The 25,068-nt window shown below is 42.4% G+C and overlaps 1 protein-coding gene across 27 annotated transcripts in view; it reads right to left on the bottom strand.

Annotated features, from left to right (window-relative positions):
* Positions 1-4,863: 4,863 nt before the first annotated feature.
* LOC131981893 (protocadherin gamma-C5-like) overlaps positions 4,864-25,068 on the bottom strand; it is a 338,840-nt gene continuing 318,635 nt past the window's right edge. For 9 of the 27 annotated variants that reach the window (XM_059346411.1, XM_059346412.1, XM_059346417.1 and 6 more), the window contains exons 2-5: positions 12,937-12,995; positions 11,858-11,911; positions 9,390-9,487; positions 4,864-7,752 (exon numbers count right to left, since the gene is read on the bottom strand). In XM_059346411.1, the coding sequence (XP_059202394.1) occupies positions 7,469-7,752; positions 9,390-9,487; positions 11,858-11,911; positions 12,937-12,995 (495 nt within the window). In that variant the 3' untranslated portion in view covers positions 4,864-7,468. Of the gene's footprint in view, positions 7,753-9,389; positions 9,488-11,857; positions 11,912-12,936; positions 12,999-18,185; positions 21,796-22,150; positions 24,965-25,068 lie in introns of those variants that run through there. The other 18 variants (XM_059346421.1, XM_059346422.1, XM_059346424.1 and 15 more) reach the window with 10 other exon arrangements.

The raw sequence follows: 25,068 nt of genomic DNA, 5'->3' as shown, positions 1-25,068 counted from the left end.
CCAAAGACCACTGAACTCCCTGTTAAGTCTGCCGGATGGGCACATTCCTCTCAGCTGAAATAATAAATGAAAACAGGCCTTTTGGAAATATATAAGAAATATGTTAAACATGATGTGTTTAGCAAAGCAGAGAGAGGATTATAAATGTAGGACTGCATGTATGGAATGTCAGTGAATATTCCTTGATAATTGTTGTCGTGCGGGACAGTCAGAGAGTATTTTTGGAGCTGGCTGAGTGTGCCAACAGAAAAAAAATCCCATTCCATTCTCTCCCTGTTAATTTTTTATAAGGAACATCAATCCAGTCTTTTCTCTCTGCTGCTGCACTGCACATTAACCCACTGCAGTCTGTTTCTGGGTCTCGGAAACTTTCACATATAATCTCCACTAAGTGTGTCACTAGGATTCAGGCCCTGCTTTACTTATCTGTGGGGCTGTAAACATATACATTTCATCCCAGAGTTGTGCCCCGGCAAAGTCCAGATTAAGCTGATCTTTATCCCCTCTGTGTTTCCAGTGGGCATATCCACAGAGCAGAGCTCTGTCCTCCAACATGTGGTGACCCAGCACACTGCAGAGACAGCTGCAGGATGGAGGAAGGAGGGGGCCAGGGGAGGAAGAAGTGAGGAAGTCAGAGGGAGAATGAGGGGGAGGGTTCCTTCCTTTTGCTGGACTACTGATGGGAGGGAAAAATGAGTAAAAGAGGCGCGGAAACTCACTTCCTGTCCCGCCACAAGCAGCTGTTGCGTCACATCCTGGTCTGTTCTTACATGGATCAGATGTGATCCTCGTCAGCTTGAAATGAGATCCGTGTCTCCCCTCTCTGCTCCTGCCTGGCAGCTCACTGTGAGAGAGGAAATGCAACACTGCTCTACGTTCTGCTTAAATATTCTGATGAGAAGCTAAAATATTGTGATTGTGATCAAAACTGAAATCACATTGTCAAAACTCTTCACACTTTCAGGTCAACAAATCGTCTCTGTGGACCAAACTGTTAATCACTTGTAATTACTTTTACACTTTTTGACCTCTTTTCTCATTCATACTACATCACCTGCAAAAAACTATATATATGCAGAAAATATATCCATTTTTCATGTCAAAACACATTAAAAGCAGCATGATGACATTTTTTTTATTCTGTAACCATGTTAAATATACAGAAAAAATATTTTTTTCTATACTTACAAATAGAATAAAAATCAGTACCAAGCAGACAGAATGGGGTGGCTTGGAAATGTTTTTTTTCTAGAAATTATTTAAATTTTTGTAACTTTTTATTTATAATGTAGTAAATAACTATACACAAAGAAATAGAAAAAAATTAAACATATTCAAGTAAAGTTGTGCATTTATGATTAATTCTTGTTGCATAGAATTTTGTTTAGTCAATAAAGTTATAGCCCAATTCTGTATTCTGTAATGATGATTTATTTATTCTGTAAATGATGATTTATTTATGTGAAAAATAGTTTAAACATCAAAGATAAAGGTTGTCATTTATGTAATGCTCCGTGTTGTTAGTGTTTTTGAGGTCAATGTGTTATGAGTAACAAAGTGTGCTTTCTGAATGAAATTTGTTGCCAGTTTTTCGGTCCAACAAGCTTAAGGCACGTGGAAGTGGTTCATTTTGAGTATGTGTTGGAGGTCAAGATTAACTGTTTGGTCAAGATGTTTGTTGGTGATTCAGATTGTATGAAGAATTTTGAATGAATGAAGAGGCTACTCAAGAAATGTGCAGTTATTCAGTCTTTTGCTTGTGTTTGAAGGTGTGACTTCAGACTGTATAAGTGTGCCTGTGTACATGTACATGTGTCACAGTCAGGATGTGACGATGCCTGTTATTCTCTCTCATGTCCCGACTGTCTGACTAATGTTATTATCACTCACAGGCGGTCCATTGTCAAGTCCCAGTCTGCTACTGCTTCCCCTCTTTGGACAACCCTGCTATACATCACTGATTTGAAGTATTTTTCCTGTGTGTGACTGTGTGTGTCACTCCATTGTGTATATCTCTGTGTGTGTATAATCAGTAGGAATGTGCTTAATTAAGCGAGATAGGGTGGGGGGCGCAAAGGGGGCAATAAAAGAACAATCTCGCCATTCTGCTGGGCCTCCCCTCAAGGAAATGGATGACACATGGGGACAGTGAGGACAGCAGGAGTCTCTGTGAGTCACAGGATGACAAACATCAGCTGACAAAGTAACTCTCAAGCTATTTTAAAGCCTAATTGTATATGCATATTGTACCCATGTGGATGATTTCCTTTGATTGTTATCCTCTCATATTGAAGCTCACACTGTGCAGATCTTTAGTGAATCAAACTGGGACAAACCCACAGCGCGTTATTACCTCTGACTCATCCACTTGTGCCTGTGTGTGGGATCTTCTCTGCCCGGCTCTGCCATGTTTCCCGCATATGTCTCTCAGAGTTGCCAGGTTTGACTAATGGCTGAATATGTTTGTGCTCCTGCAGGTCATTCAGCTCAGCCAGGCCCCGAGCTGAGCCAATAATGGACACTGCATAGATCCGTAATGAAGATCTGGATAATGGAGAAAGGCATCCAGTGGCTGGGGCTGACAGTTGCCAGGGCAACAACATAACACAATGAGAGAAGGGTGAGAGCAGTCGGCCATTTTGGGTTTGTGAGTCTGCAGTGCTTGATGTTGGAATACTGCTGTGTGAATGAAAGAGACTCTTGAGTTAAAATGATTTTATTGAATCTGAAAGAAGGATAAGTGTTTGATAACTAACAGATGACGATTTTTAATGAATGAAAGAATATTTATTTAAAGTATTCTTTCACAACTTTTGCCTTGTGTAATCTTCAGGCAGTAACCTTCCTACAACTGTGAAAATTTGCATTATCTGGAGTGAGAATGAATGTCATTCCTGATTCATGAACACCACTCGCATCATCTGCATCCCTCCAGTCCCTCCTTCCATCCCCCAACATCTGCAGCAGTGAGTTGGAGCCTACTCCTTTTGTTTTGCTTGGTGACGTCCCAGAGGCTATTTATAGGCTCTATGTTATTGTGTAAGACCTTGTGAAAGGCACAAAGAGCCAGAGCAGGCTGCCATGTTCCCTGTAGTGCCCCCAGGATCTGTGAAAGAAAAGATAAAGAACATGTGGCTCTAGTATGATGAGCTGGGTGAATGAGCTGTATCAGACATGATTTTACTTCTATGCTGTAGTTACCACAGTATATTGGGACCGTTTAATATTTTTTATGACTATAGTAAAGACCAGGGTTAGTACAGGTTCGTAAAGCTTTGAAAAGTGCTTGAAACTGCTTGAATTTGTAATGGCATTACTTTCATATAAATCCCTGTCTGACTGAACCATCTGATGACCTGATTTATGTATTGCTGTCACTAAACACTTTTTTATAGCACAATAATCATGAATAATACAAAAGGACTAAATGATGAACTACTTCTTAGCATCTTCCGGTGATCCCTTTTACTGAATATTTTCTATTGCATTTCTATTTTTGTATGCCTTTTCTTACTTATGATTCCTCTGAATTATTCTTGATCCAACTCCAGACAGTCCTACAAGAATAAACAAGTTTAGTTTTATATTAAATATATTGTAAGTTTTTAAAAAATGTCATACTCATCCCTATCCCTAAATGTAAATAAAAATAACATATTATAGGACGTCAAAAAACAAACAAACAAAAATGCTTAAAATGCCCCAATTATAGTCTGTTAATACATCGTATTGGATAATATGCCCAAAAATGACAACTTATTGTGCGACATCCGAATTTGCCATATAGTATGTAAATTTTTTTCCCCATAACATTTTAAAATGCCTCAAAATGCTTAAAATGGCTCTGGTATAGTCTGTTGATACATCTTATTGCAAAATAGCAGAAGTAATGACAGAAAACGCTTTATTAAAAATGTTATGACTTTTCCCCTACTACATGTATCAACAGACTATAATAAGACCAAGAATTTTATGACTTTTTCTCAAAAAATTCCGACATGCTATAGTATGACTTTTTTCAAATTTTTATCAACAGAGTATAATTGGGCCATTTTGAGCATTTCGGGACATTTTACAATTTTATGACTTTTTCTGGAAAAATGTTGACATGCTATATATAGTATGACTTTCTCAAAATATGGTGTTTTTTTTGTTATTTCTGGAAAAGCCACCCTACTACATGTACCAAAAGACTATAATAAGACCAATTTTGAGAGTATAGGGGCAATTCAATTTTTTATGACTTTTTTCAAATTTTGGACATCTCAAAATATGGCTTTTCTTTCTTTTCTTTTTTTTAAACTATACTTCTCCATGTATAAACAGACTATAATTGAGCTAACTGGAGCATTTGGGTCATTTTTTAATTTTATGATCTCAAAATATGGTGTTTTTTTGTTATTTCTGGAAAAAGCCTGCTGATAAATGTTGAAAATGTCAAAATGTTTAAAATGCTTGAAAATAGTCTGTTGATACATCTATTGTATATGTCCCAAAACGCCATCCTATGGTATGTCAATGTTTCTTTAGAAAAGGGTCATAAAATTTCAAACACCTCAAAATGCTTAAAATTGCCCTATTATCATCTGTTGATACATCTTATTGCATAATAACAGGAGAAATGACAGCATAGTTGTGCCATAGTTGTGCTTTGGAGAAATGACAGCTCTTCTCACAGTTGTCTTCTTTGATGTTCTTCTCATTGACAACTCTGAGTGGTCAAGCTGACACAACCATTTGTATATCAATGGGTTTTTTTAACTGCCACATACAACACCTGCATGGACCAGGGATAGAGCAAAGCATCCTGGGATACATAAGGAGTACTGCAGTCTGACTGAATGTGGGTCACACAGACAAAAAGCCTGAGGAAGAGTTTTAATGCACAGCACATTGTCATCGTACAGCACTTCATTCTTATCACAAGTGAGTTTTATGAATTAATAGGATTAGCAGTGTAAATCATGCATAAAGTTAACTCAAACTGTAGCCTGTATGAAAATTAGACATAAAAAGCCACAAAAACAAGTGTTTTTAAATGATTTCAGAATCTTTTTATTTGAAATGTCAGTGTTCAAGAGAAAATAAAACAGCAATATAAATATTAGCATAAAAATAAGAGTAACACAGGGGTATAGCGTGGGGGCTAAGCATTTGATAAGAAAGATAATACAGCAGGATAGAGTAGTATTAATTCAGCAGCGGACGGACTTACACATATATAATATTTATAATCATTTGTTCATATGGACAGAAAGAGAATGAGAGGCATTCTTTCACAAATGCACAAGATAAAATCACCGCAAAAGAACATTAAGAGGTTACAGAAGGATAGAAACATTTCCATATTTTTTTTGTTTTGTTTCTTTACAGGGTGATAAAAGATAGTAGAGAGAAAATGAACACAAAAATATGCGCAACACATATCACAAGTTAACTAGTCTACGTGTGTCACTTTGTTTACTTATCTAAAGTTGTCTTTAATTCATTTATTTACACTGAAGAGTTAGTTGGCTTCCATGGTGCTTAGTTACTACATTGCAACACAAACTGTTGAAGAACATCTCAGATTTTTATTCATTATTGATTCTTTTTTTTTAAACTGTGGTTTTCTTATTTTTCTTGAAAAACAAAATGCAACACATTCCAGTAGTAAGCCACGCCTTGTGGAGAGGGACTTTTATTTTGAAAATGTTGGACGTGATCCCTACTATTCAAACAACTGGCTCATACCATTGACAGGACTTGTGTTTATTTACAGTGGGGAAGAACCTCACAGGACCAGGGAGTGGAGGGGGGAAGTGAGTGGTAGAGAGGCTAAGATTTCCCATTGATCTCAATGAAGAAGGGATATTTGAAAGGGCTCTCGAGTGGTATCTCCTCACCAACAGGGACAGCTGTGCTTGGCTCTGTTGACCTCTACCTGGGTCAGTGCATTAGAGAAAGTTTACGTGTGGGCAGGTCAACAGTGGTTCCTCTGTACATTCAGTGGGTAGAGCCAAGGTTGTTTACCACCCCCCTGGTCAATGTAATGGTGCCACCTCAGTCTGTGTACCCCTCAGCACACCCCCTTCACTCCCCCTTGACCCAGCCTGCAAGCTGCCTTTTTTCATGCAGTTGTATCGGACCAGAGGTCTGACAGACAGATGGACGGCAAAGTAAAGACTTCATATCTTATACAAACAATTCCTCTATGCTATCGAATTATCTCCCAAAGAAAAAAACATGTTACTCGTCACATCAAGAAGTTTCTTCAACACTTCAGGATAGTGGGGGGTAATACTCTACCAAGGCCCTAAAGGCCTGCAAAGTGTCTAGATACTCCTAAGCACTTAAGTTTACCACATCTATGTGTTTCCCTAAAGACCAAAGTGATTACTATCCCTACAGCTTCTCATCTTCAGAATACGAACAGTGCATTTCTCATTGTTTGGCTCTCAACGTGGGGTAGTGAGTGAGGGGAGGACACAAGCTGGGTGTGAGGAGGGGAGAGTAGAGGGTGCGGGGCAGCTGGACATGTGTGTGCCCATCTGGAGGTGTTCTACAAAAAGCCAGTCCCTGCTGCTATACCACCTGCATGGACAGCATGGCTTGTGACTCCTGACACAACGTCATGCCACCCCACCCTCAGCCAGCCCGTCCTCTGGGTGCATGCTCAGGTCATAAAAATATCAGGAGATTAAAATCTTTTTTTTTAAACTATGATTACAAAAGTAATTTTCATTTTTGTGTCAAGTAAATGCTACATGTGCATTATTTGACCTGCGATTGGTGGGAGGATAACAGATTCAGGATGTCCTCCTTTTTGCTTTTGCAATGCATAGTTTGCAACTCTAAACTAGTATACGTGGTTTGAACCTCAAAGAGCATGCAGAAGAGTTTGTAATACCTGTCAAACAACAGCCATATAGCCACAGGACTTATGGTTTAAAACCCTGCAAGGCTGACCCTATATAGGAATCTAATGGATGGCAACTAGCGTACTTTACAATAGCTGACTTTCCACCTCAGGGAAAGAGCACAATAAATCCAACATGAAAGACATTAACATTTCATCTCTGAATACATCACTGCGTATAGCCTTGTCATCCCAGCAAGGTTGCTTACACTGAATCTCTTTGTCCAAGTTCATTTGATTTTTGCCAAAAGAAAAAATAAATCACACTAACCCCCCATACCCTGCCAAAATGATCCACCGACAAATATTATGTGAGCAATACTAGACCTTTAGCACAGCACGTGTTATCAACACCAACAACAGCCTTCAGCACATTCAAGACACTTTCAAAAGAACCATCAACATCCATCCAATGTCCATGTGGTTAAAAGTGATGTGCTGTCAGTATTTAGACCGTGGCTAACATGAGTGACAGCAGAACAGTAAGATACCTAATGGGGGGATACGGGGGGTCGAATTTCTCAATGGATCAGGCCGGGTTCATCATTCCTACACCTCTTACGTCCAACTCTACTTCTTCTCCTTCTTGGTGGACTTCTTCTTGGAGGCAGGGGTCTGGGCGGCCTTGGGGGGCTCGGGCTGGGCCGAGGCCTGGGGTGGGGGCAGCGCCTGCTGGGTGGCCTGCTGGGCCGTGGCCTGCTGCTGCTGGGGGTTGGAGGTTAGGGTGGCCGTGCTCCCGGGGATGTACACGTTCTGGCGATAGTCGGGCACATGCTGCAGGGTGAACTGGGGGCTGTAGCGGGTGCTCAGGCCCATTGTGCCGGGTCCCAGGGTGGCCGTAGCCTCGCTCACTTCTGGGGGGAACAGAGACAGAGTGGGGGGATAAGGGGTGAGGAGGGAGAGGAGAGAGGGATGAAACTTGTTAGATACAGGAATTCGAAAGGTTTAGTGTGACTGTGTTAATAAAGAAGTGAAATGAAACTAGGTCGTACAAGGAGGTTAAACTAAGAGATGGTAGTAAATGATCAAAGGGAGATTCTGTGTGAACATTAATATAAACATATCCCTCTGCTCAGGATAATCACGATGCTGCAGTGAACTGAACTAAAAAGCAGTACAAACAAATATGAACAAAAGAGTCATAAAAGGTGTTACAAAGCAGTTGATTGTATGCAGATGTTTTCTTCCTAGCAGAGATGATGAAACTGTCTCCCCTGCATACTCCTCTGTGTTTCTGGTTTTCTATCACGCATGCCTTGAGTGTGTGTGTGCGCATGACGTAGCTGCTCAGCTCATAATTCTCCCACAGCCCCTGCATTGCAGAGCCAGAGACACAAACGCTCCCTCCCCCATCCTGTAGCTCCTCTCAGCCTATACAAACACTTATATGCACACTTCCAAAGGGCCAAAACAGGAACTGAAAACATTATTTTAAATATTTTTTCTGCTCTTAAACAATGCTTTGTTAATTCACAGCTGGGTTGCTGTTGCATTGAGCTCATCAACACAGTGACAGTTAGTATAGAGAAGACAACCTTTGGTATTTATCACACACATTGTTTGCTCTTTCCTTCCTGATGGCACCAACTGTTTATTCTGTCTAACTTTGTGCTGACATGCAGTTTACCACTGTGCCCAAGACACTGGCTTTTTCTCTCTGTCTCTCTCTGTTCACTCCGATTGGAAAAAATTCCACACCATGTCCGGTGCAGTGTCCAAGAGGGGGGAGGGTGTGACTGTGTGTGTGTGTGTGTGTGTGTGTGTGTGTGTGTGTGTGTGTGTGTATAGAGGGAAGGAGATGTGATGTGTCAATGGTTTAAATAACAGTGGAAACAATGACTTGAGTCCATTTGGCAATAAATCATGTCAACTTTGTCCCTCTCATTTCTGTGTTTGGTGTTTTTGGATTGTCACTGTATTCAGCGTTGCTTAGCTCGCTTTCATAGCCAATGTTGTGTGTGTATTTTTCCATGTTATTACTCAGGCTCCCACATTAAAAGCCCAAAGATGAATCACTGTGTGCGCTGGTTAGACAATCTCTACAGGAATAGAGATATAGGGCAGTAGAGGGAGGACATATTGTGCAATATGGGAATCTTTAGTTATGTATGAGCCTAAAGGTTGTATATTGCATAACTTTGTATCTCTATATTATGATAAAACACAGTGCCTGTGTACAGTGGCAACATGCATCTCGGTCAACACATCAACTGTGCTGTTTATCTGAGAGACTGCAGGTAGTTACGTCCACTGTCTGAATAACCTCTGGACAATTATTAGCACACAAACCACGACATGGAAACATCAATGTGGACAGAGAGAGCTTTATCAATGAGCTGTCTGACTAGTTGCCCTTCAACCACACAGGAACCTCAATAAACCTCTCTTGCCCACGCAACCTCGCTACAGCTTATAACAAGACAAAATGGTTCAGAATAGAGAAGATGAATTTATAGAAGAGAGGAAAAAGATGACATGGTATAGGACTCACCGTTAGCTGCAGCCATCAGGGCCTGGAGCTGCTCAGCCTCGGTTGGGGGCTGGGGCCAGGGGCCGGTTCCCATGGCAACCTCAGGTCCTCCAGTTGCCCTGTGGCAAAAACGAAGACAGAACAACTGTAAATAACTCGTGAGTCGTCCTCTCCAAAGTGTGTGTGTGTGTGTGCGCGCATGTGTTTAGCTCGCTGGTTTGACAGTTGGTGGTTTATGATGTAAAGGCAAAGCAGCTGATGGCGAAGTACACAGCCTGAGGGGAACTCAAGGATAACAAGAAGGATGTACAGTGTACAAAACAGGGTGTGTCTCAAACAAACGCACACTCTTAAACACACTCCCCTGTCTGCACACAGAAACACAGTAGCAAGCGTGTTCTCGCATTTACACACAGTAAACATTGTACAACGTCCACACTCTCTCCGGTATGACCATGGGCACTGCGCCGTCTAGTAACTCTGATTAAATATTTAATGACCCCACCTTTAAGGAAATAGCTATCTGCATAGTCACACATGCAGCGCTCAGTGAGTACTGAACATTTCCATCTGGGCAAACTTCACCTTCAAAGGCTTGTTTATTTAAAGTCTGCAATTTGCATGTGGGGGCAACAAAGGAGAAAGCAGACCTGCGATCTATTATGTTCACCTACTTATTTCCATTCCCGCACTTGTGACACACCAACACAAGCTCTGCGACTGACAACTAGGTCACAATGCTTTAATCCTGGCTCTACTCCTGTTCCCAAAATGCTAAAAACCCTTCTATCTTTGGATTTTTAGATGGTGGTTTTGATTGGCCATGAAAGTGCAGTATGTTATCTTCATACAACTGGTATACCATGTCAGAAAGGGAACTAATAAATGTCACTTCACTTGATTAGAGGACCAGCAGAAGTAAAAAAAAAAAAAAAAACCCTTTAAAACCCATTATGGATCCTGCTTGTAGAGTTGTTCCAGCGCAAAAACAGTACATATGGTTTAACGAGTCTTTCAACCTCCTGAATTTTGTGTCTGTGTTTAATGTATTATTTTTTCTTTTTACCGTTTTGGGTAATAACAAACCACTTGGGGCATTTAGTGGAAGATCATCAACCCACAGGGACATGGGTAAAAGGTTCTGGTGGAGTGCATAGCTCCAAAGAGGACAATAAATGACACACTGAGGTCTCAGGTCCTACTTAAAGCAGAAAGCAGAACTGTATGTTTATAGATAGTATGTTAAATACATGGGAGATAAAAGAGGAGACTCTCATTTCTATTTAAAACCAACTAAAAAAATCTCAGACAAATTGGTCTGCTTCAGGGAATCAAGAGAAAGTAAAGGACACAAAAAGTGAAAAAGGAATTCTAACATAAAAACAGGGATTTGTTTAAGAGCAGGTTGCCAGATCTCACTGCCAAAACTCTGAAGTGGTTTTCAGCTCGGCGCCAGGGAGAGACTGAGGGAAAGAAACATGTACTGTCTGTGCCAGGCAGCCAATGAGAAACAGGCTGGGCAAAAGCACGGTCAGTAAAACCAGGGCAGCCATTTTGTGCCTCTTCACATCACTTAAGATAAAAGGGAATGCTTCATTTCAGCTAAATTAGCATCTCTCTGTACTTATCACATCCTGTGGTTGTGTTAAGCGCTTCCTGTGGTCAGGGTTATCACTTCCTGTGGGCTATATTGTGAACTGTGGTACAGAGGGATGTCCTTGGTTGGCCAGACAGGACTATAGTTTTTTTCCTCTGCAACCTTACATGACATGGTTTATCTTAGGGTTTTTTTTTAGTTTTTTTTTTTTTTACAAAGAACCTTCTGGACATTAACTTCTAATTCAATTTAAGGCCATTCAGCTAGTCTGGTGTACATACTGACTCGAGAGCTTATTATGGAGTGCTGTTTACTTCACTGAAGAACTTTGTAACCTCTAACCGGCCTTTTAAAGAAACCAATCATGAAACAGCTGTCTGCATTGTCTCTTTTTTTTGTCATGTTGATAAATCACATGAAAAAGCCACATGTGGTGATGTTGAGCTACAACCACCACAGACATACATCAAAGGCAACACTGTATGGTAAGCCAATCTTGAAGAAGAAGAGAAAACAAGAGCTCTCAGAGTATAATGACTATATGTATAGCACACATACAAGGCATAAACAAATCTACAAAACACTGCACGCAAACTCAAAAGTGTCACAATCCTTTCTACGCCACAGCAGGCATTGTGGCCTATGCACATCGATCAACAAACCCCATCAAACTTTTAGGGAGACTAACAGAAGCTATGGGTTAGGTACATCTACACACAGCACAGCACTCAACTGGAGTGCACTACCTAAAAGATTTCAGCCACTCTCTGTCCTTATCAGCCAATTTGTGATCAGGTCCCTCTTCCACTGAACAGTGACTCGACAAAACTGAACACTGATCATCTGCTAAGGACAGAAAGTGACCACACAGTGTCTACATCTAAATTAGTACCTTGTCCCACTCTTCGGCGTCCATCGTATATGTGTACCGTATGGCATGTGGGGACTAAAAACACAACAAGTTATACAGTCTGAAAAAATCATTGTGTATTTGACTTAAGGCTGCAGTTAGTGTATAAAAATGGAAAATGCTGAGATATTTTGCTCTAGATCTCAGTGGAAAGTATGTTGAGTCTGTCATATCCATTTAAAATACCAGAGATGGGAAGTTAGTTTTCTTTTTCTCCACCACTAACATGAATTATGTCCAATATCCACAATCCCAGTGGTATTCTATAACGACAGTGGTGTGTGTGTGTCTGTGTGGGTCTAACATTTTCCTGACTTGGCTCAACAGAGCATCTTGCCCAGCTGGTATGTTTCAGGGGGAAGCTGAATGCGTTGTGCAATCATTGTTGTGAAGATATTACTGCACAGACTCCAGTTTAGCCCACACAATATGGGCAAATAGCAATTATCACGCTCACCAAAACACACAACTGAAATGAAGAAATACAATTAATCTTTTGTCATTTAAGCAAGTCAGTACCACCTCTCAGATCGCAGGAACTGAAGAGAGCTCAAGAAGGAAAAATGCGATATCCCATCCCCCCCACTAGCTCTGGTCACCGTCCCTCATCAGTAGTACTGAGTGATGGCGCACAGGCACAGAGAGCGCAGAGAGGAGAGGAACAGGAGGGGAGGGGTGGGGGAGCTGGAGGGGGAGGGGAAGCTGCGGCAGCCATTTTATAAAGCAGCCTGGAAGCAGGCAGAGATGCTCCTTCAGGAGTGTGAATGAAAAATCTGAATTTACTAAGCAGAATCACAGCGATAGTGTAGTTAAAAGTCAGAAGGCTGCAATGTGACTTTGATGTCGTCAGTATTTTACAATCAGCACTCTGCAGGCAGTGAGTTCTTATGGCTACAGCACATTACCTTCCCCCTCTTTTTATTTTCCTCATCCTTCATCACTCTTTACGATAAGCTTGCATTGTGCAGCAAAACAACATGTCCTTGAAGTTACTGGGTATTTTATCAGTGTGTGTGTGTGTGTGTGTGTGTGTGTGTGTGTGCCAGTCTCAGTTAACTCACCCGCTAGGTCCAGGTCTCTGTCCCTGTGTGAAGCGCCAGTCATTGTTGGGGGGCTTTTGCTGTGAAGAGAACAGAAGATGCAACATGAATCTTGTGTTTTATTGCCACAAAAGCAAGATGATTCTGAGGTGTAAGTGTTGGTTGAGAATGTTGATTTGTGGCAACACATCTGTGTGTGATGGTGTATGTCTGTGATTTAGAAAACCTTTTCAGTTTTTCAGTGAGGTTCGAGTTGACAAAGGGTTACAAATGGAAACAGATATCTGTATGCTCAGGCATCCGTGTTGTTCCAAAAGCTGTGGAGCATAAAATGCTGCAGGGGAACAAACACACACTCACACAGACGCAAACAAACACACAAACTGGGGCGCTGCTTATTAAACGGGACTCCAAAGGCAGATAATGTCAAAGAGAACTACAGGATCACATGATTGAGATATCTGTTATATACAATAGTATAATAAGCCCATAAGATGTCCAAAGAACTTCTGAAAGGGAGAAATGAACAGATCATAAGTGGAAAAACTGCACGCAAAACAACTTTATGACACTGAGGGACAGATTGGTGAGGTTCCCTTTCAATTGATTGAACTACAAGGCTCTTAAGAATCTTTTTAATAGATGCAGAGGGTAGAGAGAGTCTGTGGAAGGTAACACTGTTATTTATATACCAAATCATCATGGAGATAAGGCAACAATGGTGGCTCTGCAGTGATCAAAGCCTCTCTCCTCTCTATGTGTCCCTGCTACTCTCTATTAATGTCTTCAAGCCCATTGCACCCTTGTCCATCTCTACCTCACTGGCCATGCCACCATGTCTTTTCCATCTCTCTAGCTCTTTCCCTCTCTCACAGGCTCTCTTGTTGTGCAGTGATGCGGTGAATAGACCCTTGGCTTGGCTCCAGATTCTGCCGCCTAATCGACACAAGAGCTCCCCGGAGAGAGAGGCCGGCAGGATGATGTGCTGCATTATTAAAAGAGCTGTTCTACCCAAGGGAGTGATGGAAAGAAGCAAGAGAGCAGGAGAGAAAACTGAGAAAATACCTCCACAAAAGGAACAGTCCTGACTGGAGCATCTATTAGAAAACAGGTAAACAAGGAATAAAAGCGCCTAGAATGGTGACTTATTGAATGTAGGAAAATAAAAGACAAGGAAAACAGGGCGTTAACACAAGTAAAATTAAGAATATTGTTAAGTATCCATGCAAACAAAACAAGTGACTGATGCCCCATGAAAAGGGAGTTACAGAGAACTCGGTAGTAACCTAATAGTGGAGTGAAAGAGGGAGCTGCGGTATATTGTTTGGTCTACAAAGGATCTATGAAGGACACTACAAGGGGTGAGATGGATGCCAAATGGTAACCAAGTAAAGGAGTTGTATAGTAATTAATGTTTGTTCAATAATACAGATATTGATCAACCCTATAATTTGTGTAATAAATTGTTGAGTGAAACTAGCTGACAGTGGATTCAGGTTCACCCAAAAGTCACCTTGGTGGCCACTCAACACAATGGAAAAGGAAAACAAAGTCTGGTCAGTTATGTCTTCATATAGAACTGCCAACAGAACTTACAACATATTATGATTACAACATAAAATTATAGTAAATGAGGATGATAAGAGGAGGGCGTATTTGAACTGTTATCCTCCCCTCAGTGCAGAGCATGGTCGATGTTTCGAGTCTAAAAATTGACTCAAAGATGTGCATATGTGCGTGGGCATGCAAGCCTGTCTGAGCTTTGGTAGAGAGAGAAAAAGATCAACACTGAGTGGAGGCAAACTTCCACAGAGGGGCCCAGCATTCCAGCTGTGTGACTCGTTCTCACCACACAAACACTCACAGACACACACTTGTCATTTTCAAGGTCTGATCCTACTGTAGGCATGTAGAATAAAGGGTAACCAACTATGCTGTGAAATATTGGGCCTCACTGCTGCTTAAGATAAATAGGACTTTATTATGGACAACATGGCTGCACCTATACATCACAAGCAGACAGGTAATATCTATAAGAATGCCAATCTCTTATGCTCCAGAAGAAAATCAAGTTAATCATCATTTCACTCAACTAAGCCACCTCAGGTTAAGATGATTCAGACAACAGTTGCCAGTAAAAACAAATCTCAAGCCAGTTTTAATGGTGTGTAGGGATCAAAATCTAATTTATTTTCCAATTACTTTAGATGTGCTTATTCTTGTCCCTGAAGTGAGTTGATCACTTAAGATAGAACAGATGAAGATACTAAAAATGCACAAGAGTGCAAGTTGAATTTAGAAGGCAGGAGATAGAGAGAGAAGGTCAAATAGACTACTCAGGGAGACTAGGCCAGAGGAGAGGCCAGTTCTACAGGCCTGAATTCTCATCCGATAGAAAGACTTTCATAGCAGCCTGGAAGCTTTATAAACTGTCAGTCTGCTTCCCTTACATCTTTAAGTTGAACCAAAGAGCTTGGAGGGCTCCCCAGGTGAATTACAGCCTGGCTGAGCTTCTCAACTACAACAACACAATGTCTTGAAGTGATATCATTTTAAGAGATGATCCATTATGTAAGATTAAGTGAGCACTGAATTGATAGCACGCTGGCTCGTCATCCACCATGTTTGAAAGCATGTGTATGCGAGCTAAAACATCTGGTTTACTGCTGGAGCTCTTCTCCATCGTGACACACAAAAGTTTATCCAGGTGGACAAAAAATTTGAGCCTATGTGATCAACTCCCTTTCTCTGTCTCTGACCAGGCTGAAAAATTATCCTTCACACATCCTGGTACTCTTTGTGGAAGATTCAGTTTCCCAACACGTACACAAATTGTATTAGTGTTAAAATAACTGTGGCTGGACTGCACCTGGTGCTCTGTCTGAACAGAGGAAGTCCTGTCTGTTCTGTTGCTCTGATAACCTTCAGTGTACTCACACAAACACACCAGGTTGTATAACCTTCAGCACATAGACAATGATTACACCAGTAGAATGCTAAAAGTATATAGAAAATAGGATGAGCAACCACTACATGCTGAACAGTAAATTAATTAAAAAGGAAAAGCTGAGCTATGTGACAAGAGAAAAGCACAATGAGAAGTGCTTGCTTTAAATGTCCCTCTCCCTTAAACAAACATCATGACTCAACTCATAAAACCCTTGAGGACAGTTTTGCTGAACCGCATGAGCCAGTTTGTCGCATGTGAAGCTTCGTCATCCATAAAACAGTATATTTACAAAACACTCGACCTAACTCAGTGCACGTGCCAACCCTCATAAACTCCCCCAGATTCAAAGACTGAAAAACTTAACACATGCCCATGGGAATATTCAGATCCTGCTTTATCTCTATGATTTTGCTCATACAAAGAGGGGACTGACTCCAAAGATGGATGTGAAGAGGCAACTTAGCTGGTGAGGCAAAATCATGACATCAGGATTACATGGCATGCTCCTATGTCCACTGAGCCAGAAGGCTCAAATATACATGGGGATTTCTCTCTTTTAATGCAATGATTCAGATGCTGCAAGCCAATTTGAAACAAATAAACCTTTTAATTTATTTACTATTTTTTCTAGGGGGAAAAACATTTTTGACCAAGAGGTTCATTGTTTTTAAACATTCAGTGTTAGCACATGGTTAAATAGAGTGTGCCAAAAGAGCACACTGCAAATGAATAGAGGATACAAAGAAAGGGCAGTATGAAGTGACAATTGGGCACCAAGGCCCCAGGGTCCTGCTAAAATTACACACTACTGGAGGCTCCTCATGCCTTGTGCTTTGTACACACAATCTCACACGCAGGCATATAAACACCCACAGTCATGGCTGCAGCTCTAAAGCCATTATAGCCTGGTCCGTCTGTCGCTATGGCACACGTGCGTAAAAAGCCATCCTTCCTTTCTCTTTGTCTATCTATCTCTTTTCCTCTGTTGTCCTCATTGCACACGTGTCAGTAGAGCAGGGAGACAGATGGTACCCTGCTGACCTCAGGGACAACCTAATTCAGGACAGAGAGTGTCCATGTAATAAACTCATGAGAAACAGGAGAATATTATGGATATTAAACAGACACAGGGGTAAACATCCTGTTGTGTAGAGAGGAAATAGTTATCACCAAAATGCCACAGCAACAGTAATGGCCTTCAGTCAAACTCTACATTACACATAACATGGCTAAGGAGAAACTCTTAGGAGGTATTAACCTTTTTATTATCATTAAAGTCCCTAAAAGAAGCACTGTCAGACATCTTATATGACTGGCACTACTTCCTTTGCTTTAAAACACTAAATGAGTTGTCTGTATCTTATGCATGTGACTATTATCTGGTCAGGTTTCCTATACACTCCCCTCTAACACATGTAAAATAAAAATGTCTGTGCAGAATCCACAGCGAAAACAGCCTTCACATGTGATCCTGAGTCCTGGAACCAATCACCAAAAGTTCAGAGGACAACAGGAAGTCAGGGGTCAGGCCACTGACCCCATGAATTCCTGTTTTTCAGCTACTGCTTTATTCTTTGACTCCCCCCACCCCACTTACCATTTTCTTTCCTTGGCCTTTTCCTCTCCTTCACCCACCATCTCTCCCTCTGTCATCCTGTTCCCCTAATGTCCCCCAGCCACTTAACTGAGCCAACACTGCAGGATATTTTCATCTGTCTGTCTCCTCCTCTCCATCTGTTGGGACCACTCATATTTCCCCCTTTCCCCTTCCTTTGACATTTATTCTGCTACTATGTCTTTTCTTGTTGATTTTCTCTTTATCTGTATCTTTTTTTTATCCATAAAGAACACTCCCTCTTTGTTAGTTAAGATACTGGAAGTCAGAGATAGTAACCACGTTTCTTAGCCTCAGGTAAGATTAAATATTAAGATGTTCTCCTCACTGCCGAAACCTGTCTAGTAGGACAACAAAGCTCCAAGAGCTGTTTCACCATGTAGAGAGAGGAGTCCCCCTGCTTAAACAAGTGAGGTTTCAGGAAAAATACTGCAGAGCTACGTGACTGTGGAAATCTAGGTTAACTCTCTACTGTCAAGAGTCAAAGCCTCAAAATTAGACCCCTTTAGCTGTTTTAAAAGCATTGTAAATCACAGCTCAGGGAGCTTATTGCTTTGTTTTAACCCATTAATTGGACTGATATGACATTACAACATCAAAACTGCATATTTTTGAGATACCCTTTGTGTTTTAAAAAAATGCTTAAACACTTGTATTGGTCTTATCCCACCAATGCCATGCTTGCTCTCCCACATAATCCCTCACCTCACAGGCTGAGTTCATAAGGTGCTTCCTGCTGAGTGTCATGTTGAGTGTGTTGTTGTGACTCAGCATGGGTGTCTTCATAAATACAAAGTCACTCCGGCTGGATAGGGTGGAGTAGCAGGGCCTATAGGTGCGTGTGTGCGGGTCCTGGGGTCCACCCACAACCTCCATATAGCGTATGGGTCCATCAGTATTGAGCTGCAGGTGCAGGTCCTTGCTTGGTCTCTGATGGTAGCGGCTGGACCTGTGGCGACCATAGCAGCAGCAGTCAGAGTCTCCCAGCCCTGGACCACGATGCCTTAGGCAGCGTATCATGAGGATGACAAAGGTGATAAAGGACACCGCTGATACACACGCTAGAGAGATGATGAGGTACAAAGTGATGTCCGACATCCCAGTGCGGTGGTAGAAGGGTGTGTGTCGAGGGCTTGCTGGAGCATCATTGGCCGTGGCTTTCTCATCCACAGTTACTGTAATGTTGACAGAACTGGACTTTGGTGGATCACCATTGTCCTGAATAATAACTACAATGTCATAAGTTGATCCCCCTTCCTCCTCTGCCCACTTACGGGCTGTGCGGAGCTCACCGGTGTGTGCACCAATACGGAACATGCCAGCGTTTGGTCCAGGGGCGATGGAGTAAAACAACCATGCGTTGTGCCCACTGTCTGCATCCACCCCTACGAGTTTATTTATGAGGTGCCCTGGGCTGGCAGATGGTGGCAGAGTGAGCTGTAATCCTTTGTCTTTTGGGTGTGAGGGGTATACAATCACTGGCACATTGTCATTCACGTCCACCACAAACACATGCACAGTGACGTTGGCTGTCCGTGGGGGCACCCCAGCATCCCGGGCCTGCACCTCAATACGGAAAGCTTTAAGCTGTTCATGATCCAGAGAGCGCATGCTGTAGATGTGGCCACTCTCTGGGTTGATGTAGACATAAGAAGAGATAGGCGAGCCCTGGACCATGCTGGGAAGGATGGAGTAGGAGATGCGAGCATTGTCGCCAAGGTCTGGGTCAGTGGCTGAAACAGCAGCAATGGGGGCACTGGGAGCATTGTTCTCTGGGATGTCCACAGAGTATGAAGGCTGAGAGAAGGTGGGGGCGTTGTCATTCACATCAGAAAGCTTCACCACAAAGGTGGTTTGAGATGAAAGGGGTGGGGAACCAGCATCAGTGGCCTTGATGACCACTGTGTACTCTGGAACAGTCTCACGGTCCAGGTTTCCAGAGGTTGTGAGGCTGTAATGCATGCCAAAAGCTGAATTAAGTTTGAATGGCAAACCTGGTTGGACAGCTAATTTGACCTCCCCATTCACACCAGAGTCCAGGTCACGTGCACTTATGAGTGCTATCACAGTCTCTGGTGCCGAGTCCTCTCTGATAGGACTGGTCAGTGACGTCAGTGTCACCTCTGGAGCGTTGTCATTCACATCAACGATGTCCACGATGACATTACAGGAGCCCTCCATAGCGGGAGAGCCCCCATCTCTGGCCTGCACTGTGATGTGGTATGCAGTGCCCTTCTCATAATCCACATCACCTTTCACACGGATCTCCCCGCTTTTAGAATCCACACTGAAAATGTTGAGAACGCGTTCCGGCGTGTATTTACTAAACAGGAACGATATTTCTCCGTTGCTACCCGAATCCGCGTCAGTTGCGTTCAATTTCGTAACTAAAGTGCCCCGTGCAACATTTTCTAATAACCTAACTTTCTTTACGGGCTCGTCAAAGACGGGCGCATTGTCATTTACATCCAGAATTTTTATGAGCATTAGTGTTGAGCCAGATTTCTCAGGCTGGCCCCCATCCACAGCAGTAAGCAACAGGCGAAACGAGGCCTGCGTCTCCCTGTCCAAAGGTTTATCCACCACCAGCTCAGGAAACTTACTGCCGTCACTTTTACTTTCCACATTCAAAATAAAAAAGTCATTTGTTGCGAGATGGTAAGTGCGTAACGAGTTGGTACCCACGTCCGGGTCGTGTGCGCTCTCCAAACGGAACCTTGTGCCCGGAGCGGCCGCCTCTGATATCTCCAGAGAAATGTTGCGAGTTGAAAACTGCGGTGCATTGTCATTCACATCCAGAATGTCCACCACGACTCGGTGAATGTCTAAAGGATCCTCCAAAAGTATTTGAAGGTGTAGTGAACAGGACGAACTTAATTCGCACATTTGCTCCCTGTCAATTTTTTGTTTGATGACCAAATCGCCGGTCGCCTGCTTCACCTCGAAATACTGCGTTGTAGATTCAGAGACCACCCGCAATCTCCTCTGAACAATCCCCTGAGCAGAAAGACTCAAATCTTTAGCGATATTCCCAACGACAGATCCCGGGTTTAATTCCTCCGACACGGAATAGCTGAGCTGAGCGGACGCACAGGAGAGGCTAGCTAGATAAAAGCAAAGCCTCCACAGCCTCCCTCCTCCGGAGCGCTTCCTCTGTCTGGAGTCCATTGTGCTGCGCTCCGAGGACCGGAGAATGGGAAAGTTTTTAACTTCTTCTTTTACCGTAACGTATCCATAGTAATGTTAAAACGAGGCGGCCAGGCTTGATGGTAAACATTTCCGTTTTAGAAATAACGCGATGGGAAGTTTTGATGTGATCATCTCGGCCGTCTTTTAAGAAAAAAACGAGGAGGAAAATCAAAGTATTTTCTGCCTCCACTGAAACTCTCTGCTCCGTCTCCTCCGCCTCACTCCCCACATGGGCGGGGAGAGGCCACAGAGGCCTTCCCCCTCATTGGAAGACAGGGCTGGACCAGCTCTGACACACAGCTCACACACAGAGTGAAAACTTTCCAGTGACTCTACTTCCACTGACAGGGAAGTATCAACTTAATGCTCATAGAAGTTTGAGAGGACAGTGCACACGGAATATGTTATGACTGTGGAAAATGCAATTTTTCATAATCAAAGAAAAAAACATTATATGGAGGACACATGATCCCCTTTGTTACACCATTGAGAAATCTAGTCACGTTGAGAGGTCCTCATTATCAAAACACAGCAGTATATCAAGCAGCTGTTATTTATAGCAATGCTATTTGTATCCGCAGGGGGGCATGGTTTCCAAACTGCCTTTCTTTTTCGAAAGTCTATATTAAAGGGAGGTTTAAGTGGGGTTTCAAAATAAAGAACAGCATTTGAAAGAAAAAGTTCGAGCTTGAAAATGGCACGAAGACAACAAGTTGAAGATACAGGCCGTACAGCCTTAAAAAAGTTCTGAACATGGCCTATTGAAAGAAAGGAGTGAAAAATAGCGACGAAACAAACTACTTTAACCTATAGACATTTAAACTGAAGATAAAGACGTATTTACAAATTAGGAAATGCAATATTATAATAAGTAAGCATATTCTCTGCCAAAGTATATAACATACATGCCATATCAAATAAATTAGATTCCACAAATAGATATGTATCAAAATGCCATTTTCATCGGAAGATGGATTTTCTAAAAGTTTTAAAAATATGCCACGGATTTCTTGTGATAATTATCAAACAAAATAGTGTAAAAACTTAAATAGCTATGAGCTGGAATAACAACCCTAGTGCTAAAGTAGGCTAGCCAAAACACTTAAATCTAGTCCTAATACCGAGTTTATGTGTTCTGGTTTCTATTACAGAAAACACAGCACGTTTTTCGTATCCAGCTAGTGAGGCTGAGAGAGAGAGAGAGAGAGAGAGAGAGAGAGAGAGAGAGAGAGAGAAAGAGAGAGAGAGAGAGAGAGAGAGAGAGAGAGAGAGAGAGAGATAAAAAGAGACTTTGTGACTAAATATTCAAGGTATAGAACAAAATCAGGTAAATTCTGTTTAACCAACATTTATAGAAGAAAAAAAAAACAACAACTTCCGATTTTGAGCCAACCTGCTGGCTCTCAAAAGTCCATAGACAAAACGTTCGATAAAATAATGTTTGTAAAAGTGTTTTAACACGTCTACTGTTTTGAGCTCACCTGCTGGCTCTCAAAGGTCCAGGTGCTGTCGGGTAAAGACGCATCCAGAACACTGATCACCTCCTTAAAGTCAGTGGTGCTGCTTGGTTTAATCAAAGTGAAGTCACTGTACTCTGACATTGGAGACATACAGGACCTGAAGGACTGACTCTGAGACAACATGTCTCCTCCCAGGACCTCCACGTACTTTATAGGTCCATCAGTGTTGAGCTGGATCTGCAGGTTTCTGTTGGGGTTCTTGTAATCATCACAGTCGCTCCGTCTCATGCAGCAACTACCGCTGCTTGTGCTGCTCCTCATGCATTTAACCGCTAAGATGAGAAAAGTCACCAGAGACAGCACGGACACCGAGGCCAGAGACAGAATCAAATAAAGGGTGATTCTGCCAGTTTTCTTGCTGGGCTCGGCCGCTTTCTGTCGGAGGTCTAAGATGGGCTCGTGGAGGCCGTCCTCCAGCAGGATGGACACCGTGACGGTGGCGGACTGGACCGGTTCCCCGTCGTCCTTGATCTCTATAAGCAGCCTCTGAGAGGAGTCGTCCTGCTCGGACACAGCGCGTTTAGTCCTCACCTCCCCTGTGTACAGATTGACAGTGAACAGAGAGGCGTCTGTGGCCTCCGCCAGTTTGTAGGAGATCCAGGCGTTATGGCCCGAGTCAGCGTCCACGGCCGTCACCTTAGTAACCAGGTGACCTGCTTTAGCGGAGCGGGGCATCCTCTGATGAGAGAGGGAGCCCAGGGCAGCGGAGGAGGGGTAAATAACAGCGGGGGCATTGTCGTTCTGGTCCAGGATAAAAACATGGACGGTGGCGTTGCTGCTGAGAGACGGAGAGCCCTGATCCTTTGCCTGAACCTGAATCTGAAACACCTTCAGTTTCTCATAGTCAAACGAGTGCATGCTGTAGATGCTGCCGTTATCTGAGTTAATGTAAACATAAGAGGAGACGGACACGTCCTGCACTTTAGAGTCCAGTATAGAGTAAGAGAGTTTGGCGTTCTCACCAAAATCCAAGTCAGATGCTGATACTGAGTACAGTATAGAGCCTGCAACCCCATTCTCTTTTAAATACACATTATAGGAGGGCTGAGTGAATACAGGAGGGTTATCATTCACATCAGTGATGCTGACTGGGATCATTTTCTTACTGGACAGAGGAGGAGAGCCTGAATCAGTGGCTGTTATCTCTATGTTATACTCGGAGACATTTTCTCGATCCAAAGAACCACTGGTAACCAGTGCATAATTATTAGAAAATGAAGGTTTCAGATTGAAAGGAGAGCCTTTGGTGAGTTGTAACGTCACTTTACCGTTATCACCAGTGTCAAGGTCTCGCGCACTGATCAAAGCCACTACGGTGCCACTTGGTGCGTCTTCTCGTACTGGCTTTGGCTGTGATGTGAAAACTATTTCTGGAGTATTATCATTGAAATCAGTAATATCAACCTGTACACGACAATGGCCCTCCATTTCTGGGCTCCCTTTATCTTTTGCAATAACGTCAATGTCATATGATTTAGTAGTTTCATAGTCTAACTCCCCTTTCAGAGTGATTTCACCTGTTAAGGGGTTAATATCAAATATTGACAATACAGAATCTGGTGTCCGAGAGCCAAATGAGAATTCAATTTCACCATTCAAACCTTCATCTGCATCTGTTGCTTTGGGCTTGATAACAAATGTCCCCTTTAAACTTTTTTCACCTAGGGTTACTTTGTAAATATTTTTCTCAAACACTGGGAAGTTATCATTTGTATCAAGCACATTTATGGTTATTTGTGAGGTCCCGGATCTTACTGGGGTCCCACCGTCTAATGCTGTCAGTAATATTTTGTGAACTGCTTTTTTCTCTCGATCTAGAGGCTTCTCTAAAACAAGTTCCGGGACGGTCTTACCACCTTCTATTTCTTTTATTTTAAGGGAACAACACTCGTTTTTACTAAGAGTGTATGATTTCAGTGAATTGCTTCCAACATCGGGGTCCGTTGCGCTCTCCAAAAGAAAGCGCGTGCCCACTAATGCTAATTCGGCTATTTTTAAAGATAATTCATTTGAAAGGAAACTTGGAGAATTGTCATTAATATCTCGTATTTCAACCTCAATTCGATGTAACTGTAACGGGTCTTCAATGACCACTTGCAGAGGTAAAACACAGCTGGCGCTTTGTCCACATAAAGCCTCTCTGTCTATTCTGTCATTCACCACCAGCTCGCCCTTCCCTGCATCCACAGTGAAATACTGCTTACCAGCCTCAGAGGCGACACGCAGTTTACGGTCAAAAATCTCAGATAATCCCAAACCCAGATCTTTGGCTAGATTTCCTACCACAGAGCCCTGTTTTAGTTCCTCCGGGATGCTGTAACGAGTCTGTCCGTTTATTGTACTCCACAAGAGAAAGAAATGATGCCACCAAAGCGCCTGCCATCTCCAGTCTCGGTATCCTATTGTCTTTGTCATCCTTGAATCAGCAGAATACATCATTTCCAATCCACCAGAACAAATAAAATAAAGTCAAAATCAGTTTTCCGAAAGCGTGACATATTCCGTAAAAATGACGCCAGTTCATGGTAAAAAATAAAATTCATATATAACCTTATATCCAGAGTATGAACCATTTAGCTGCCCTCCTCCCTCCCTGATCATTGTGGTTTTGGTGCTGAAGCTGCATGGGGGAGGGAGTAGATCTCTTTGTACAGTTCTCAACGCCATTGGTGCACAGCATCCATCTCTCACAACCAATGAGAGGGAAACTCAGCAGCACCGTTAAAGACACACTAACCTATTTGCACTGAAATGAAAGGGGGAGGGAAACACAATTGCGACATGCCATTCAAATGTCCATGACTTGAAAGTAAAATAAATAACTGTACGGAAATTAATGTCCGTACATCAAAAATATATTCACTGAGACTAAATTTATT

This window comes from Centropristis striata, chromosome 12 (assembly GCF_030273125.1).
Source record: "Centropristis striata isolate RG_2023a ecotype Rhode Island chromosome 12, C.striata_1.0, whole genome shotgun sequence".
NCBI lineage: Eukaryota > Metazoa > Chordata > Actinopteri > Perciformes > Serranidae > Centropristis > Centropristis striata.
Note: the sequence above shows the minus strand (reverse complement) of the source record. Positions and strands in the feature narration are given on the sequence as shown.